Source organism: Petromyzon marinus, chromosome 21 (assembly GCF_048934315.1).
Source record: "Petromyzon marinus isolate PM22_M1 ecotype Great Lakes invasive population chromosome 21, UKy_Petmar_22M1.pri1.0, whole genome shotgun sequence".
Taxonomy (NCBI): Eukaryota; Metazoa; Chordata; class Hyperoartia; order Petromyzontiformes; family Petromyzontidae; genus Petromyzon; species Petromyzon marinus.
In genome coordinates, this window is record NC_133687.1 from 7,716,989 (window position 1) to 7,737,504 (window position 20,516).

The window sequence follows — 20,516 nt, forward strand, 5'->3', positions numbered from 1 at the left end:
GCTTGTGTTGTGGTTTTTTTGCAAACATGATGCCTTGAATAAAGGTGTCAGTTTTTTGTGTGCCAGTTAAAAGGGTAAAACCTATTCCTATATCTTGTTTCTGGCAAAGGAGGTCTCATAATGGAGTGTAACATTTTACTGTTTTGTAAACGGAGCAGATTGATGAAGTCGTTGTCCAAAATCGTTTTTTTTTTTATATGACGGGTAATGATCGTGGTTAAGTATTTTTCTTTCAAAGGAATTTACTTCAAATTGAATTCCTCAAATTTGACTCATTATTTTTCAAAGAGCGTTTTGCACGTCAGAGCACGCGCACTTGCGAACCGCACACAACGGTTTTCCGCGCGGGAATTCGGATCGATCAAGATGAGGGGCAGATGGGGACGGGGGGGTTCGAAGGGAAAACGGTCGGAGAGAACTTGCCAGCGGCGGCCCTTTGCGTTTCGGGACACGTTGGTTGCTAAAGGAGGCGCGAGAGATAATTCACAGAGTCAGAGTCAGAGGCGTTGTGTAAGGCCCATTGCCAGTGACAAATGAAAAGATGTCTCGGGCAAAATGAGAGCGTAGGGCCGAAATAGTCTTTTGCTCTGTGGGAGGCGGAGCCTTTTGCAGCCAGGCTCCGCGATGGTGGAATTCCCTTCCTCCTCGCTCCGTTGGGGAATCTTGAGTCCGTTATACTTTTTTTTAAATGGCATCTTAGAACGCCCGTGTTTTTTTTGTTTGTTACTACATTGAGGCTCTCTCCGTAACCTAAGCTTCATGTAAAGCGCTTTGAGGCCCTACGCGAATTGCGCTGTAGAAAATCGAGTTTATAATAATTATCTAAATATTCTCGAGTGATGGCTCTGGAGTTCCACCCAGTTGGAGGTGTTTTCTGTCAGCGTTGCTGCGTGCAAGCGATTGCAGGCCTGGTGCCTTTACGTCTGCTGGGCAAATTGAATGCAACACGTGAGTTCGTTACACAAAAAAAATGGATTCAAGATTACTCGCCATGGTCGCGAGATGTTAGCTACCTCACCTTATATGCAGGGAGTCGTGGAGTTCCATCCAGACCCTGACGCCTGCTGTTTTTTTGGAGTTTGCGTGTCTCTGTCTCTCCCCCGTGGTCGCGTGGATTTTTCTGCGGGTCTTCTGGTTTTTCCCTCCACATTTAGCTTCAGCCACTTCGTTGAGCCATCAATTGTGATACCCAGGTCGCTTCTCAAAAAGAGCCATGTAGCTCAGTGGACCTTTCCTGGAAAAAGAAAACAAATAGTTTCTAGATTCGTTTTAATAGTTTAAGGAAGAGACATACCAGACGATGTGCAGCACATGCACGAAGCTCCTTCCCGGACGGCTCCAGCCAATAACAGCGTAAGACAAAAAATACAAGTCTACAGCTACAAAGGACTTGCATTTTACATGATAACGTTTTTTTTTATGTAATACAAATTTTGCATGAACATTTAAACAGCATAAATTGGAACCCTGATCTCCGAAATTGGCTTTCAAGGTGAATGGTATAATGCCTATTTAAATCAGTGCTGCTATCGCGTGTGGTTTTAACTAATTCATGATTATGTACTCGGCCACAATGCACGGGCTTGCACTTTCACACGAGCGTGCGTGCGTGCGTGTGTCTAATTTGGCGGCGAGCGGTTAGCAGCGGCCACCCGGGTTGGATTCCCGCTCACGGCGACCACCGGTGACGATTATCTGAACCGGTCAATAGCTTCTCCGACGTCGACTCGGCCTCAGATGGGCAACCGCTGCGGTGTGTAAACATCGCCGCGAGAGAGACAAAGGCGGCCGGGCGTGGTGCTGGCCACCCCATCCCCCTTTGTGTTCAGTGCCAGCCTTAATAGGTGCTACTCGCTAAGAGCACTTGCCCCTACAGTCTGTTAAGGATACACGGGGGAGCTTTGCCTTTGTCTAATTAGGTAGGAACCCGCGTGCAAAGCGTGCCACGTTTCTGGGTGACGAGCAGAGACGGTCTCACGTGCGCACGTAGGGGAGCGTGATGGAGCACAGCGGGGGAGCGGTGGTGCAGTGGTTAACGCACGGCGCCACGAACCCGGCGAGCCGAGCTTCATTCCCGCTCACAGTGGGCCTCCCCCCCCCCCGAGGTCTGCTCGACCTGAAACGGGTACCTGGTGCGGTGTATCAACATCAGGACTCGCTGGCCTCGGCGCACGTCCGTGCGCCGTCCCCGCTTTAGCAGGTCGCTCGCTAACGCCACTCGTCCCAGCGGGTCTGCTCGAGGCTGCGCGTGGGGGCTCTCTCCGTTTGTCTTTGACGGAGCACGGCGCCCGTTCGTCATCGGAGGCAGGCCGAGGAGATGTCTTTTTGGCGAACCCAAATATAAACATTTCCAAAGGTGTGCTGCTGCTGATGCTGCTGCTGTGGCTGCTGCTGCTGCTGCGGCTGCTGCGGCTGCTTTTGATGCTGCTGCTGCTGCTGCTGATGCTGCTGCTGATGCTGCTGCTGCTGCAGCTGCTGCTGTTGCTGCTGCTGCTGCAACCTGCTGTGTCACAGCCAGAGGTTAATAGTGACGTGTCATTATTTTTCTGTTGGAAACTACTGCGCTGTAATGCGAGCTTTTCATCACCGCTGTCACTCATGCCCCCCTGCGCGACTAAATGATTGTCCCGGGGTGGGGGGGAGGGGGGTGGGGTTCACTCGCCGTTGTTATCCAGCCCGTGGACATGCAATGTCGTCGCCCCGTGTGTGTACAGCCAACTGTGCGCGGTATCACGGTTGTTCAAAAGAGACAAATGAACGTGACGATTTCCCCCCCCCCCCCCCAATCTCTCTGAAAAACACATGAACCCTTTTAAACCGGCGCATACATGCGCACACACGCACAGCGACTGAGATTTAACACTTAGCGTTCAGCCGTGAGAGTCTTAAGACTACCGCGCACGGGGGAACGAGCTTGAAGCGCGGACTAGATGTTGTTTTGAGGTCGCGATGGAATAAAAGATGAGATCGAGAAAACCGAGCTTTAAGTGCGCACTAGATGTTGTTTTTGAGGTCGCGATGGAATAAAAGATGAGATCGAGAAAACCGAGCTTTAAGAGCCCACTAGTTGTTGTTTTGAGATCGCGATGGAATAAAAGATGAGATCGGGGGGGAAAATCTTGAGCAAACAAATGGAAGAATAGCATTGGGAAATGGGGATGTGAGAGAGACAAATCATCAATCTCCTCCCTTCAGCCATATGAGAGCCCGCTGCGTGTGTGTGTGTGTGCGCGTTCATTGAGCTTCTTTCGCGCCGTACGTAGCCAACCGTGGCACTCGTGTCGTCTTGCAATTGGTGCAGTTCAACCAGTTGTGAACCCATTCAGGTCTGTCATTGCTTGTGATTGATGACCTTTGTTTGGTCCACTGAGACTCTTGGTCCATTCCATTCAATGCATCGTTTAATGTCCTCTGCGTAATCTCGAGAGAGAGAGAGGCTTTTCAAGTGATTGGCGTGGTTTTTCTTTTTAGCCAGGTGATAGTCAAGAGCGATTGGCCTATTTAGGTGTCATGAAGAGGCAAGTAATATGCATGTTTAATCTGCGGTAAAAGTAAAAATTTGGCTGCGGCACGTGAATATTTGTGCGTGCCGAACCTACCCGTTGCAAGGCGGTGTGAGCAGATTGCGAGTTCGATTTAGCATGACGGCAGGAAATCATCGGGACAAATGTATGTTCGTATAACACGTGGGCTTTCGTGACCAGCATTATCCATAATAATTGGGATCCTAGGATGGAATGCGCATTATAAATCCGGAGTATTTATTCATTATTATTATGAAGGTTTTTTTTGGGCATCACCTTTATTCCTCTATCTAAGACCAAAACATGAGGAGGATTTATCCACAGTTCTGGCTATCGCCTGATGATGATGATGATGATGCTGGTTGTTGTAATCGCCAGCAAAACGTCACAGTACTCGAATTGTAAATGTTGTGGGTTTATTCTCCAAAACACGCCGGTTTGCTGAAGTCGTGACTAATTGGCACGTTTTGTTTACGTGTCGAACCTCACTCATTGATTCGATCGGGTAGTGGCGGGTTTCACGACACATTTATATTTATGCGATCTTACCCAAAAAAACCTTTATTATGGATACTAAGCCTACGTGTTAAACTGTGCGTGTTTATGTTGAACTTCTTTCGCACCGGAGGTGCGGAGGAAGGACAACAAACTAAAACAGAAAGAGCAGTTCTAAAGAAATTAGTTTATCAATCTAGATGCTTTGACAGTGCCTAGCTCCCAGTGGCTTCTTAATATCGGAAGGAAGAGCGCTCCAGACGGCCGCAGACACGCATCTGAAACCTCTATTATGTACGTGCGCATGTTGAACTTCTTTGGCGCCGTACGTAGCCAACCGTGCTAATCGGAGGCGCGGAAATCGAGGCGGATGAAGAAGTTTGTGATGCGTGGGAGACGTGCGCAGTACGAGTCTGGGCAGGTTGCCGAGACAGGCGCTGGAGAGGCGCCCAGCGACTCCAGAAGTCGTTCAGCCAGATCACAGGATACTGGATGATCAAAACTTGGGGGTTGAGTATCAATTATGTAATGGGTGGGGGGGGGGTGTCTATCAGAAGCATATGAGCGATGGTCGGGTGGCACCGATGCAATTAGCTGTCATGACTTTGATTTTCATCTTGTGATCTTCTTCTTTCGTACGGCTGATGTAGATGCAGAGCAACAAACTACAATTTCACATTCAGGTTCTCAAGCCAGATGAACGTGTCGGGGCAGTGGAGTTGTATCGCCGTATTTGTGGAGCGGGCATTGCATCGTTATACGTTGTATAGTCTGTTCTGGATGACCACAGTGGCACACTACTACTGGAGAGATTTTTAATTTTGCATTTGTGCATCAGGTATCCGCATCTGCCATGGATTGTGCGGATGCAGTTGAAGCCGCATCTTGTGATGTTGCCGACAAAGATGATGCTGGCTGATGTTGATGATTAAAGTGACAATGATTGATGGTCATGATGATGATGAAAAAGGCGCCGAACTTCAGGGAATCGAACTCAGGGGGCTGGCTGATATTGATGATTAAAGTGACGATAATTGATGATGATGTTGATAGTGATGAAAAACGTGCCCGAGTCAGCGAATCGAACTCGGAGGGGAGGCGGTGGGGGGGGGGGGAGCCCCCTTCTCTGCGGCGAAGACACCGGGGGCTATTGCCACGGCTGCCCGCCCCCTGACGACTGGATGCCCCCTTCGGTCCCGCGCGTGTTTCTTTGTGGCGGCCGCAGGTCTACGAGACGCCCTTCTACGTGGCCGTGGATCACGACAAGAAGCGCGTTGTCGTGAGCGTGCGGGGCACGCTCTCGCTCAAGGTGCGCCTCCGGTGACGAGCAATTCGCTGCGCGCCTGTTACACGCGCGCGTCAAAATGACCGCCCTCACGGTTATCATCTCCCTCGGTGTCGTACGTTGAACTTCTCTCGCACCGTACGCTGCCATCCGTGCTCATCGGAAGGTGCGTGGAAGGACGACAAACTAAGCACACGACAAAAAAATATATATAATTCCGCCACCGCCGTCAAACGGTTTGCGTGGTGAGACATTATCGCGACCGTGTGGCTGTCGCTGAGGCCGGGTGGGCGCTGCGGCGTGTCACACGCAGTGTCACCGGGGCACAGGAGGCTTGAACCTGCCCTCGTTCCCGTAAAGGGACGGCGTCTCTCCCGTCGAAACGCAGCGGACGCCATGCAATGGCGGCGGAGTGGACGGTACAAACGACGTGTCGATTCCATGGGAGAATTATTCTGGCCCTTAACAGCACGCGCTCGTTTCGGTGTGTTACCCTTCGGTACGTTAGACCGAATCGGAACAGTAGGTGATTCGTGACAAAGACACTTAGGTTGAATATTCATAACAAAGACACTTAGGTTGAATATTAAAAATATGGCTGTGATTTCAATTTGGTGCATGCTCATGTACGGCTCGTTTGTCAATCCACTGCTGGATGAGGGCCCCCTCCCTCCAACGCCGTGCAGGCCATGGAGGTGGGTTTACTTGACCATACTTCACCGTGCTGCTCACTGTGGTGTTTGCTGAAGTTTGGGAGCATAGAAGTACTGTACAACAGTGGATATTGCTTCACGGGAAGTCTCTTACCCACCCGCACAATTAATCATTGTTGTTTTTCAATGCTATACGCTGTCGTATTGTTATATTTTTAATATACAGTGAAGGAAAAGAGTATTTGATCCCCTGCTGATTTTGTACGTTTGCCCACTGACAAAGAAATGATCAGTCTATAATTTTAATGGTAGGTTTATTTGAACAGTGAGAGACAGAATAACAACAAAAAAATCCAGAAAAACGCATGTCAAAAATGTTATGAATTGATTTGCATTTTAATGAGGGAAATAGGTATTTGACCCCTCTGCAAAACATGACTTAGTACTTAGTGGCAAAACCCTTGTTGGCAATCACAGAGGTCAGACGTTTCTTGTAGTTGGCCACCAGGTTTGCACACATCTCAGGAGGGATTTTGTCCCACTCCTCTTTGCAGATCTTCTCCAAGTCATTAAGGTTTCAAGGCTGACGTTCGGCAACTCGAGCCTTCAGCTCCCTCCACAGATTTTCTATGGGATTAAGGTCTGGAGCCTGGCTAGGCCACTCCAGGACCTTAATGTGCTTCTTCTTGAGCCACTCCTTTGTTGCCTTGGCCGTGTGTTTTGGGTCATTGTCATGCTGGAATACCCATCCACGACCCATTTGCAATGCCCTGGCTGAGGGAAGGAGGTTCTCACCCAAGATTTGACGGTACATGGCCCCGTCCATCGTCCCTTTGATGCGGTGAAGTTGTCCTGTCCCCTTAGCAGAAAAACACCCCCAAAGCATAATGTTTCCACCTCCATGTTTGACGGTGGGGATGGTGTTCTTGGGGTCATAGGCAGCATTCCTCCTCCTCCAAACACGGCGAGTTGAGTTGATGACAAAGAGCTCCATTTTGGTCTCATCTGACCACAACACTTTCACCCAGTTGTCTTCTGAATCATTCAGATGTTCATTGGCAAACTTCAGACGGGCATGTATATGTGCTTTCTTGAGCAGGGGGACCTTGCGGGCGCTGCAGGATTTCAGTCCTTCACGGCGTAGTGTGTTACCAATTGTTTTCTTGGCGACTATGGTCCCAGCTGCCTTGAGATCATTGACAAGATCCTCCGGTGTAGTTCTGGGCTGATTCCTCACCGTTCTCATGATCATTGCAACTCCACGAGGTGAGATCTTACATGGAGCCCCAGGTCGAGGGAGATTGACAGTTCTTTTGTGTTTCTTCCATTTGCGAATAATCACACCAACTGTTGTCACCTTCTCACCAAGCTGATTGGCAATGGTCTTGTAGCCCATTCCAGCCTTGTGTAGGTCTACAATCTTGTCCCTGTCATCCTTGGAGTGCTCTTTGGTCTTGGCCATGGTGGAGAGTTTGGAATCTGATTGATTGATTGCTTCTGTGGAGAGGTGTCTTTTATACAGGTAACAAGCTGAGATTAGGAGCACTCCCTTTAAGAGTGTGCTCCTAATCTCAGCTCGTTACCTGTATAAAAGACACCTGGGAACCAGAAATCTTTCTGATTGAGAGAGGGTCAAGTACTTATTTCCCTCATTAAAATGCAATTCAATTTATAACATTTTTGACATGCGTTTTTCTGGATTTTGTTGTTGTTATTCTGTCTCTCACTGTTCAAATAAACCTAGCATTAAAATTATAGACTGATCATTTCTTTGTCAGTGGGCAAACATACAAAATCAGCAGGGGATCAAATACTTTTTTCCCTCACTGTATATATTTTAAAAAATCATGCTGTATATTTATTATCCACTGCCCGGTCTCCGCCTCCACGGCACGATGCGTGACTGTGTGCTTTGTCTCCTTCAGGATGCCCTTACGGACCTGACGGGCGACGCTGAACCCTTGCCGGTGGAAGGACATCCTGGCACGTGGCTCGGGCATAAGGTAGAGGGAGCTTTGGCGTTCATGGCCAGTGCAACGCACGACGGGGTGATTTTTCAGAGGGTGGCGGCAGCTATTTTTTAAAATTTTTACCAGGTAATCCCCACCGAACTGTTTAGCTCTGTTTTTCAGAAGCGACCTGGGCCACAAATAATAGCTCGACGAAGCGTGTGGACAATTAGAGCAGCCATATGCAGTTAAATGCTGATTCCAAATGTGGAGGGGGAAAAACGGGAGGACTCGGGTAAAAATTCACGTGACCACGGGGAGAACATGCAAAATCCAAATATTATACAGGCGTCAGGGTCTGGATCGAACCCACATCCTCCTGTATACCAGGCGAAGGCGTTAACATCTCACCACTGTGCCGCCCCAGGCCTTTCTCACAGCGAGAATGGCCGGGGTCAGGGGTCGGCAACCAAAATAACAAGAAGAGACATTTTTTTCGAATTCGGTAAATAAAACACTCAATATTTCAAGAGCCGCAATGCCATGTGAGTACGAGATGGCGATCCTGAATAAATAACGTCATGAAGCAGTCCTTCAAGATATGTTGATGACGGCTTTGGTTGTCTGGCCACATGGTAAAGATACACTTAATGCATTTCTAAATAATCTCAATTCGCAAAACCCAGCCATTCAGTTCACCATGGAAATGGAGGTGAATAACACTCCCATTCCTGGATATTTTGCTCGGACGCGGCCAAAATGGTAAAATAACACACGGCGTTCACCGAAAGGAAATGCACACTGATGCCTATCGGAATGCAGATTCGCATCATCACCCCGCACAGAAATCCTCTCTCATCAAGACGCTCATACATTGAGCTAAAACATTGTCAGATGGTGAACGTTTGAGGACGGAGATAAACATGTTAAAGGAGCGCTACGATGAAATGGCTTCAATAATGCTCAAATTAACAGAGCATTGAATTCCAAACCAAGATCGAACAGCAAGACTGTTAAAAGCGATCAGGTTATTAAAACAATTAAAATACCATATATTGCAGGAGTAACTGACAAATTAGCTAGAGTTTTGGAGAGACAAAAAATCACAGTAAGATTTGGCACAGTACACGAAATTCACAAACTAAGTATCTTGTACTAAAGATGAATTGCCTACAGTGAGGGAAAAAAGTATTTGATCCCCTGCTGATTTTGTATGTTTGCCCACTGACAAAGAAATGATCAGTCTATAATTTTAATGCTAGGTTTATTTTAACAGTGAGAGACAGAATAACAACAGAAAAATCCAGAAAAACGCATGTCAAAAATGTTATGAATTGATTTGCATTTTAATGAGGGAAATAAGTATTTGAGCCCTCTGCAAAACATGACTTAGTACTTGGTGGCAAAACCCTTGTTGGCAATCACAGAGGTCAGACGTTTCTTGTAGTTGGCCACCAGGTTTGCACACATCTCAGGAGGGATTTTGTCCCACTCCTCTTTGCAGATCTTCTCCAAGTGATTAAGGTTTCGAGGCTGACGTTTGGCAACTCGAACCTTCAGCTCCCTCCACAGATTTTCTATGGGATTAAGGTCTGGAGACTGGCTAGGCCACTCCAGGACCTTTTAATGTGCTTCTTCTTGAGCCACTCCTTTGTTGCCTTGGCCGTGTGTTTTGGGTCATTGTCATGCTGGAATACCCATCCACGACTCATTTTCAATGCCCTGGCTGAGGGAAGGAGGTTCTCACCAAAGATTTGACGGTACATGGCCCTGTCCATCGTCCCTTTGATGCGGTGAAGTTGTCCTGTCTCCTTAGCAGAAAAACACCCCCAAAGCATAATGTTTCCACCTCCATGTTTGACGGTGGGGATGGTGTTCTTGGGGTCATAGGCAGCATTCCTCCTCGTCCAAACACGGCGAGTTGAGTTGATGACAAAGAGCTCCATTTTGGTCTCATCTGACCACAACACTTTCACCCAGTTGTCCTCTGAATCATTCAGATGTTCATTGGCAAACTTCAGACGGTCATGTATATGTGCTTTTTTGAGCAGGGGGACCTTGTGGGCACTGCAGGATTTCAGTCCTTCACGGCATAGTGTGTTACCAATTGTTTTCTTGGTGACTATGGTCCCAGCTGCCTTGAGATCATTGACAAGATCCTCCGGTGTAGTTCTGGGCTGATTCCTCACCGTTCTCATGATCATTGCAACTCCACGAGGTGAGATCTTGCATGGAGCCCCAGGCCGAGGGAGATTGACAGTTCTTTTGTGCTTCTTCCATTTGCAAATAATCGCACCAACTGTTGTCACCTTCTCACCAAGCTGCTTGGCAATGGTCTTGTAGCCCATTCCAGCCTTGTATAGGTCTACACTCTTGTCTCTGACATCCTTGGAGAGCTCTTTGGTCTTGGCCATGGTGGAGAGTTTGGAATCTGATTGATTGCTTCTGTGGACAGGTGTCTTTTATACAGGTAACAAGCTGAGATCAGGAGCACTCCCTTTAAGAGTGTGCTCCTATTCTCAGCTCATTACCTGTTACAAAGACACCTGGGAGCCAGAAATCTTTCTGATTGAGAGGGGGTCAAATACTTATTTCCCTCATAAAAATGCAAATAAATTTATAACATTTTTTGACATGTGTTTTTCTGTATTTTTGTTATTTTGTCTCTCACTGTTCAAATAAACCTACCATTAAAATTATAGACTGATCATTTCTTTGTCAGTGGGCAAACGTACAAAATCAGCAGGGGATCAAATACTTTTTTGCCTCACTGTAAGTTATCAACAGAAGGTGTGTATCGGATTAATTGCTTATGTGCCAGATGCTATATTGGACAGACAGGACGTAACATTAGCGTAAGGCTAAAAGAATACCACAGAAATATGAAATACTCTCAAACACAGTCGGCAGTTGCAGAACATTCTTTGCCAACAAGGACACTCAATTTATTTTGATAACGTTAAAGTGTTGTGTTAAACTAGTTATTACTGGCTGAGACTAATTCGAGAATCGATTGAAATTGAGAGAAATACAAATCATTTTAACCGTTTGACAGCTACAGGCATAGTGCGGCCTGGAAGCGTATTATTCAGTAATACATCTTATAATTACAATTTCTTATAGAGGAAGCATGCTAATTAACTGATTACTAATCTATTATATAATGATAATAGATTAGTAATTCCTCCGCCTCTGATCTCTGGATGTCAGAGACAAGATGATGGGTCCAGAGATCAGAGGCAGGTGGATGGCTTCACTATTCTGGCAAATCACCCGATGATGCTGGATGTAATTACCAGCGAAACGTCATACTCAAATTGTAAATGTTGTCGATTTACTCTCCAACACACCATTACATTAATTTCTAAGTAATTGCAATTTTTACAAAAGCTTCCTACGAAATGTCAACTATTGTACGAATTCTTTACATTTATTACAAATTTTTTGTAGTAACCCTCGGTTTTCTGAGAAAAAATATGAGCCGCTGTTTTGTATTGGTGCAATGTGCTGCTGCGGCCTGCAGCTTTGGGAGCCCATAGGTTAGCGCTGGCAAAGCTGGCCGTGTGGGTGACATAGCCACCGAGGGTTGTCGGGGTGCTGAGCCCACCACGGACACTACCTGGGGCCCGAGGGGCTCCAAATCCCAAAGAACCACGTTCTCAAGCAACCGTGCATGTGTCTGTGTGCGCGTGTGTGTGTGTGTGGGGAGCGGTAGTGTAGCGGTTAGCGCGCTGCGCTACGAACCCGGCGACCTGAGTTCGATTCCCGCTCACGGCCAACACCAGTGACGATTATCTGAACCGGTCCTCCCCTAGGTCGACTCAGACTCAAATGAGTACCTGGTGCGGTGTGTAAACATCGCCACTAGGGAGACAAAGGCGGTCGGGCGTGGTGCTGGCCTCCCACCCCCTCGTGTCCCGTTCCGGCCTTCATAGGTGCTCGCTAACAGAACTTGCCCCTACAGTCTGGTAAGGGTATATGGGGGATCTTTGTCTTTTTGTCTTTGTGTGTGTCTGTGGGCTCAGCCTGGTCACAAGTGACTGCATCGAAATAAAACCCAGACTGGATAACTTCGCCAGGTGTGAGCGATTGGGGGAAGCGGTAGTGCAGTGGTTAGCGTGCTGCGCTATGATACTCGGTGACCCAAGTTCGATTCCCGCTCATGGCCAACACCAGTGACGATTATCTGAGCCGGTCCTGGACCTCCCCGAGGTCAACAAAGGGGGCCGGACGTGGTGCTGGCCACCCACCCCCTCGTGTGCCGTGCCGGCCTCCATAGGTGCTCGCACTTGCCCCGACATTCTGTTGCAGGCTATACGGGGTTGATCTTTGTCTGTGGGCTCAGCCTGGTCACAAATGACCGCATCGAAATGAAACGCAGACTGGATAACTTCGCCAGGTGTGAGCCGGGTTGCCGGTCGCACGATCGAGGTGCGTTGAGCGATGAAAGCCGGTTGAATCGGCGGAACAAACGGTCTTGTCAATGTGCCGCCCCGTTGCACCGGCTCGAATGCAGGGATTTGCGCCGCGCCGCTGTGCTCTCAAGTGTGTGCCTGTGTTGCTATGGCGAAGGCAGCGCCGGCGTGCGATCCCGTACCTCATACATTGTCTGTGCTGTGTCGCCTGTCGCTCTTCAGGGAATGGTGTTCTCTGCCAAGTACGTTAAGAAGAAGCTTGAAGAGGAGATGATTCTATCCCAGGCCTTCGGACGAGACCTGGTCAGTGCAGGTTCTCGCGCTCGGAATTGTTTTGTTCAACGCGTTGCACCGCCACGTCTCATTTTGCTTCAGCGCGAGCTACCACGGCCATGAACAGTAGTTTAATCGATTTAAAACTAAACTATTTTTTTATTTGACCAGGTAAGCAATTGGATAGCCCAGCTGAAACTGAGTGACCGAACGACGAACACATGGATGGATCGTGTTGACTACTGGGGATCAAATCCCCGTGTTTTCCCTCCACGTGTAGCATCAGCGCACGTTTCAAGTCTTTGACTGATGTCAATTTCCATGTGACGCTAAGCCACTTCGCTGGGCCACAATTTGTGGCCAGGCTGCTTCTGAAAAAAAGACGCTACACAGCTCGGCAGGCTATATAGCGTACCTGGTGTGTGTGTGTGTGTAAAAAAGAAAATGAGTTAAAAAAATTAATGAGTTCAAAAATAAGTGGCCCTGGGGTCGGCCACGGTTTACCCCAGGGGCGATGGCGCCCACCAGCGGTGACGAACGACGGCGTGGGTCGCCACGGGGAGGGAACGTGCAAGAGGGGGAAGGGGGGGGGGACGTCCACTCTGGAAATCAACGACGCCGGCTCGTTTGAGCAGGAGCCACACGGGTGGATCCAGGAAGCACGTGTGAGAGTTTGGCGAGGGCTTTGGTCGTGGGCGGGGGGAGTCTCTCACGATCTCACCAAAACAAACCCAATCACCTCTATTGTGGATGATATTGGTCACAAAAGCCTCACCTGTTAAACTCGCTCACGGCAGTCAGAGCGCAGAGCTGTCAACCCCTTATCAGTGCCTTATTACAGACCAATTCAGACCTTATTGGTCACCCCGTGCCCCTTATAAATCTCAACGTTCAACCTACAAAGTCCCATTACAAGGGAGAAACACAAAAAAATAGACAATCACCACTACTACACTCACCACTTTTGCACTCACCACTAGTACACTCACCACTACACTCATCACTACACTCACCACTTGTACACTCACCATTACATACCTGTCAACCGCTTATCATTGCCCTACCTTATTACAGACCATTTCAGACCTTATTGGTCACCCCATGCCTCTTATAAATCTCAACGTTCGTCCTACAAAGTTCCATCAGAAGGGAGAAACACAAAGAAATAGACAAACAAAATGTTGCCCATATTGAAACGGCTGTAAGCTGTATGGACCTGAAAACTGAATTTCCCTGTACAAGAATACGGGGTCAACCGAATGGGTTGACAGCGATGGTAGTGGGGAGCGGTGGTGTCACAGCGGTTAGCGCGCTGCGCTACGAACCCGGCGACCCAAGTTTGATTCCCGCTCACGGCCACCAACACCAGTGACGATTATTTGAACCGGTCCTGGGCCTCAAATGAGTGCCCAGTGCAGTGTGTAAAAATCATCGCCACTGGGAAGACAAAGGCAGTCGGGTGTGCTGCTGGACACCCACCCCCTCATGTTCTATGCTGGCCTTCATAGGTGCTCGCTAATACCACTTGCCTCAACAGTCTGTTAAGGCTATAACAGGGGATCTTTGTATTTGTCTGAGTAAGCATGTTGAACTTATTTCGCACCGTACGTAGCGAATCGTGCAAATCTGAGGTGCGGGGGAAGGACAACAAACTAAACACAAAAAGCAATTCTAAAGAAATGAGTTTTCAATTTATATTTAAAAGTGAACACAGCTCCAGTGACTTCCTAAAATCAGAAAGGAGAGCAGTCCAGACGGCCGCATCTGAAAGTGCGCGATGCGATGACCGTTTTGGTTCGATGGCTGGCCGTGTTAAACGACTCATCGATGTTTAGCCGTGTTAACGACACAGCGATTCGTCAATTATAAAATCGCCTCCCGCGCCCACGTTCAACACGCATCAAAGTCGCGTGCGTGGGAGTGCGTCATTTGCAATTTATGTAAATGATATTCGAATGTTATGCTAATGTCACACTTAGGCTAATGGAGGGGACAAAACCGAGACAGAACGAACAAAAAATCGATACTAAGGAGATGGTTGGAATGTGACTAAAAACCCCCATGGGTTTCTCGAATCGAAGCGTTGACCCCTAGGCCGTGACGGTTCATCCAATCGCGGGGGGCGACGAGTGACTTGTTAACGCGCCCTGGCGCGCTATCGCGTACAAATCACCGGTTTTAGTAGAATAAACAAAAAAGTCACTGCCGATGTACGCTTGCTGGTACGCACGGTTTTTGCGGTGTATAAACGAAACCGGGGGGGGGGGGAGCTCCCATAAATCACTGACGTTACCGCATTGCACCGCATACGCGTCCACCGCTCGTCACGATGCTCGGCGACGCTCGCGTGGGTTCATACGGACTCCCGCGGCCTGTTGCGTAACGCAAGCCTTTAAGTGATTCTTACCTCACGCGTGATACCCCATCAGCCGTAAAGCAATACTGTACCACCGGGCGGGAGAAAGGATCTGCTCAAGTTCTCCCCCTCTCTCACACCTGCGGTTTTATGGGAATGGCAAGATCGTTAGGCAGATTTTGTATTCAGCAGAGGCTCTTTTGGAATTCATAAGGACGTCGAATAATTATTTTTTTTTAGGTTGGTGAGATGGAATGTCGAGTGTCAACCGACGTGTAGTTTTTGCTGGCATTCACTGGGGGAAAAAATGGCAATGGCGATGGAAATGAACAGGGATTTCTCCATTTTATGCCAAACGTCAGCACGACTCCTCCTCTCTAGCCAGGGAGTGTGGGAAAGTCTGCCTGCCAGAATATAAATTAGGCCCTCTTTAGTCGTACATGAACATTTTTTTTCAGCAAAAGTCCAAACTTATGGTATATTGTTGTTTTGTTTGTGTACGTGTGTTGTCGTTGACGTGGAGCTACGTGCGTGCGTATGGTGAGCGGTAGTGTAGCGGTTCACGTGCCGCGCTATGAACTCCGTCGACCCGGGTTTTAATCCCGCTCATGGCCGACACCGACGACAATTATCTGAACCGGTCCTGCGCCCTCCCCTAGGTCGAATCGGCCTCAGACGAGTACCTGGTGCAGTGCGTAGTAAACATTGCCACTGGGGAGACAAAGGCGGCCGGGCGTGGTTGCTGGTCACCCACCCCTTCGTGTGCCACACAGGTGCTGATACTCGCTAAGACAGCACTTGCCCCAACAGTCTGTTAAAGGCTATCGGGGGGTGGGGGGTATCTTTGTGTGTGTGTGCAATCACTCCGTCTTGCAGGGCCGAGGCACGAAGCACTACCACCTGGTCATCGTGGGCCACTCCCTCGGGGCGGGAACTGCAGCCATCTTGTCCTTCATGCTCCGCCCGCAGTACCCCACGCTCAAGTGCTACGCCTACTCTCCCCCGGGAGGGCTTCTCAGGTGGCAACTCGCAACACTGCGCACGAGACAAAGATCACCCCACCCACTCACCCACCCACCCCGTGTAGCCTTCACAGACTGTTGGGGCAAGTGCTGTTTAGCGAGTAGCTCGCGATGCGGTGTTCGATGTCGAGCCAAAAGCTGCTGCTGCTGCTGCTGCGAGGATGACCAGAGTTGTGGTGATGGTTTGTGCTCCTTGACGAGATCGGAAAAGTATTGCGGTTCATTTGTGGCGTGCACTTGGTGTGTAATGAGTGCGACACCAAGAGACACAGCGGCCTCGAGCGATGAGGGCCGCTGCCCCTGGCGACGTTGTGGGGATGCACGTTGGGATCTGAACTCGGGGGAGAGATGTGGACTGGTGGATACAATGTCCGTCGCTTTCCGTAACATTTACAAAAACGAGCAGAGCTGTTGGCAATCATTTTTTTCAGCCTATGGCCCTTCGCAATTATACTTTCCTTTATAATTTTTTCTATATTCATAGATGCTTTCACAAATGACAATGAACGACAGTTGACAATGTGGAAAGGTATTGCGAGGGAGCGAACACAGATGGAACTACTGAGAAAGGTACCAAATACTGGAGAGAGAGAAAGAAAAAAAAACACGTGAAAAATTATTCAACTCGCAGCCAGCAAACACGGTGGCGAACAAGTGTTGCTGAAATCAACTTTCAGTGTAAAAATACCCCAAAACAACCGGAACGTATTGGTAGTGCGCTTTTTCGGGTTCGAATGACTGTGCTGCCAAATGCTGACTGTCCTCACGTGAACCCAGACTCTCAGTGGCGGGCGGATCAGTGCTCTGAGCCACCCGGCCATCTCTGCCGCCCCCTTTTGTTGTGAAGTGACCTCTTGCAGGGCCGGCTGCTATGGTGATAGCCTGTAAGGAGCACCGTAAGTTCATGCCGGGAAAGTCGATCACGGTCTGAGCAAATACATATTTTTAAATGTATTTGGTTGCCGCGGTGGCAAGATATTAACTACCTCGCCTGGTATGCAGGAGGTCATGGTTTCGATCCTGACCCTGACGCCTGCTGTATATTTAGAGTCTGCGTGTCTCTTTCCCCGTGGTGGCGTGGATTTTTCTCCGGGACCTCTGGCTTTTCCCTCCACGTTTAGAATCAACATCAGGCGTTGAGAGTACTTGGCTGCTGTAAATTTCCATGTAATGACAAGCCACTTCATTGAGCTATCATTTGTGGCGAGGTCGCTTCTGAAAAAGCGCTATTTAGCTCGGTGAGCCTTACCCGGTATAAAATAAAAAAAAAATGTTTGTAGTCAGTCCGGTGCCATCGGTGTGTGGGCACAGGGCCTCGCACGGTCGGTATTTGGCGCTGAAATTTTCGGCTGCGCACGGCTTCTCTAGCAGAGGCAACACCGGGGCAGATGAGGCATCGTCTGCCCTTTTGCCAGAGACGGAGTTATTCCTTTGATTTGGCCCGTGGACACAATTAGTGACGTAATTGCGGACAGAAGGGAAACGTACGGATGTACGTTGAGCTTCTCTCGCACCGTACGTTGCCAACCGTGCCAATCGGAGGTGCGAAATAAAGAGGACAACCACCACCATCACGGAAATGGAGTTATGAGATGGTTTGACGTGCAGCCGTGAGATCGGAGTTTGGCATCACAGGGCCATAACGGATGATGATGATGGTAGACGGCGTGGGGGTGCCTTCATACAGCAGCGGATTAATCGAGGCTGATGATAACTCCGTGTTATGCTGGAGAAGGGTCCAGTGAAAGGGGTGTAAGTCACGCTGTGGGGTTTGGGGGGGGGGCTCGTTTGGTTTGCGGGGGGGGGGGGGCATTAATTATTCAGTACACATACTAAACTTATTTTACCAGGCAATGCCCACAGAGCTATATAGAGTGCTTTTTCAGAAGTGACCTGGCCACAAATGATAGCTCAACAAAGTGGCTTATCATCACCATGTGGATACTTCTAGTGGCCAAATCATCTAAATGCATGTTGATTATGCACGTCGAGGGAAAAACCGGAGCGCCCGGAAAAAAAACAACGCAACCACGGGGGCAGAGAGAGAGAGAGACACGCAAACTCCAAATATACATCAGCAAGCGTCAGGGTTGAGATCGACCCCACGACCTCCTGTATACCAGACGAGTTCACATCTCGCCACCGTGGCACCTGTCATCATCATACAGTCATCACAACATCAGCAGCCACAATCCATTCACTGCTGGATGAAAATTATTCCCAATTAATTTCGTCATAATTCCTTGCGATGGCAATGCACAGCCATCGCTAATGGTCTCAACTATTGCTGTAATTTCGATTTAAAGCTTTCGTGACTGCAGGGATTCATATTCTTGGTTCTTTCGGTAAAGTCACGTAGAAAGGATATAATGAAATAAAAAAAATAAAAAATATATAATATTGCTGTAATGATGAAGGATAGAGCTCGAATCGCCATAACGACACGGCATGGGGGCAGCCTTCATCCAGCATGCAATTGGCAAAGGACTCGAATAAGTTATTACAAATATTATATTGCCTATGAATCTCCTAATTAAATGGAGGCTCCATTAACAGAATAACTGTATCGGCTTCTTGCGTAATTTTTTTGCAGCCGCTTGAAATCCAAATGAACAAGCTTGTCAGCTTGTTTTGCGCCACGGTGGCGAGATATTAACTACCTCGCTTGATCCTGACCCTGATGCCTGCTGCATATTTGGAGTTTGCGTGTCTCACTCTCCCCGTGGTCGGCTAGATTTTTTTCCTCTGGGTCCTGCGGTTTTTCTCTCCACGTTTATAATCGACTTCACGCGTTTACAGTGTTTGGCTGCTTTACACTTTCACACGATAAGCCACTTCGCTGAGCTATCATTTGTGATGGCCAGGCCACTTCTGAATAAGGGCTTTACAGCTCGGTAGGGCCTCAACTGGTAAAATAGAAATAGTCCGCCCGGACAGTCACGGCGTTTGAATAGTTAAAAAAACATATATATATTTTTTTTATAGTTTGCTTGATGAATAGCCTCCCGCGGTGCTTCGCTGTGCGGGAGCCTTCCCGTCGTGCAGACCATCGAGCTGCTTTCCGCTTGTCAGTGCGATGAACGTGTGGCTTCGTGTCGCTGCTCTGTTTCAGCGAGTTTAACACGCAGGAGGCTTTCGCGACCAATATCGTCCACAACGGAGGTTTTTTTGGGTTAGATCGCGTAAATATATAAATGTGTCGTTAAACTCGCCACCACCCGACACAGCCAATTAGTGAGGTTTGTCACGTAAACAGAACGTGCCAATTCGTTACTAGTACAGCACACCGGTGTGTTGGAGAGCCAAGCCACAACATTTACAATCCGAGTACGACGTTTCGCCAGTAATTACAACCAGCTTCATCAGGCGGACAGCCAGATTTGTGGAGAAATCCTTCTGTTTCGTTCCTTAAATAGAGGGGTAGATGTGATGACGTCACTTGTGAGCCCTTCTTGTGCGAAGTACAGTGGGGGGGGGGGGGGGGGTGGGGTATTAATGAATGCATATAAATGAATATGGATATCTATTGCCGTTCTGGTTATTTATATGGTAATCAACGTTCATTATGCATGCGCATTATGCAAGCCAAATGTTCTTGTACTTCCCGTCGATTGTGCGTATTTTTCACTTTCAGTGAAGCAGCGATGGAGGAGTCCAAGACCTTCGTCACGTCCGTCATTCTGGGAAAAGATTTGGTCCCGAGGTGAGCCCACGCGCCGCGCACCACACGCACGGCGGTACTGGCGGTGGAACTCCTCCCTTGCCGCCCGCACCAATGTCACCTCGGGTGGGGGCCGGGGGGGGGGAGGGTCAAAACCCAAATTCTCCGGGCGAATCAATTCCACGAAGGAAAAATTGTGTTTCCCCTGAAACCGTGCAAACGACGATATCAATTTATCCATTTAAGCGGCGCATTGCACGGTTTTTAACACCGTCCGATAAAATGGCGTGGCGGTTCGCTTAATCGGTTTCTCACTGCATGGTTTCAACGCTTATAAGGGCCATCGCTGAACATTAACCTGGCCCCAAAGAAAGGCATTCCACGGGCTATCTCGTTGGGCAAAGGTCTGTGGCGGGTGAATGAAAGAAAAAAACAACACCTCAGGAAATGGATTGACACGCCAAGATGATGTTAAATCATCCACACATTGGATCTTTTATTTTTCCCGGGTTAAATAATAAAACATGCAATGGTGACGATGCCTTCCAAGCGGTGATAACTAGTGGCTGGAAATGGGCCGATATATACGGCAGTAAGCCAGTGCGGCACTTCTTGGAACACCAAACACGTATCAGGCCCCGTGGTGTAAAATGCATAAGGATATCCAATCCATATCCATGGCCTCTGTGTGTGTGTTACGAAGATGAGCGAGCTATTGCCCAAAACATCACCTATTATATACACTTTCCTGTCAAGGCCATGGTGTTATTGACACATGCGTTGGGGTCGTTTGCTATTTAAACATGCATACCACTGGCACTGTTTCAGAACAGTTCCTATTCCTACGCTGCGACGTTTTCGTACGGAGGGGAAACGGCAGTGA

At 48.5% G+C, this 20,516-nt stretch overlaps 1 protein-coding gene across 3 annotated transcripts in view; it reads left to right on the plus strand.

The window, feature by feature from the left end:
* The window catches only part of DAGLA (diacylglycerol lipase alpha), a 90,323-nt gene that overhangs the window by 56,804 nt on the left and 13,003 nt on the right, over nt 1-20,516 (plus strand). For all 3 annotated transcript variants that reach the window (XM_032958006.2, XM_032958005.2, XM_076068501.1), the window contains exons 11-15: nt 5,245-5,328; nt 7,883-7,960; nt 12,544-12,624; nt 15,827-15,969; nt 19,607-19,675. In XM_032958006.2, coding sequence (XP_032813897.2) covers nt 5,245-5,328; nt 7,883-7,960; nt 12,544-12,624; nt 15,827-15,969; nt 19,607-19,675 — 455 coding nt within the window. The remainder of the gene's footprint in view (nt 1-5,244; nt 5,329-7,882; nt 7,961-12,543; nt 12,625-15,826; nt 15,970-19,606; nt 19,676-20,516) is intronic.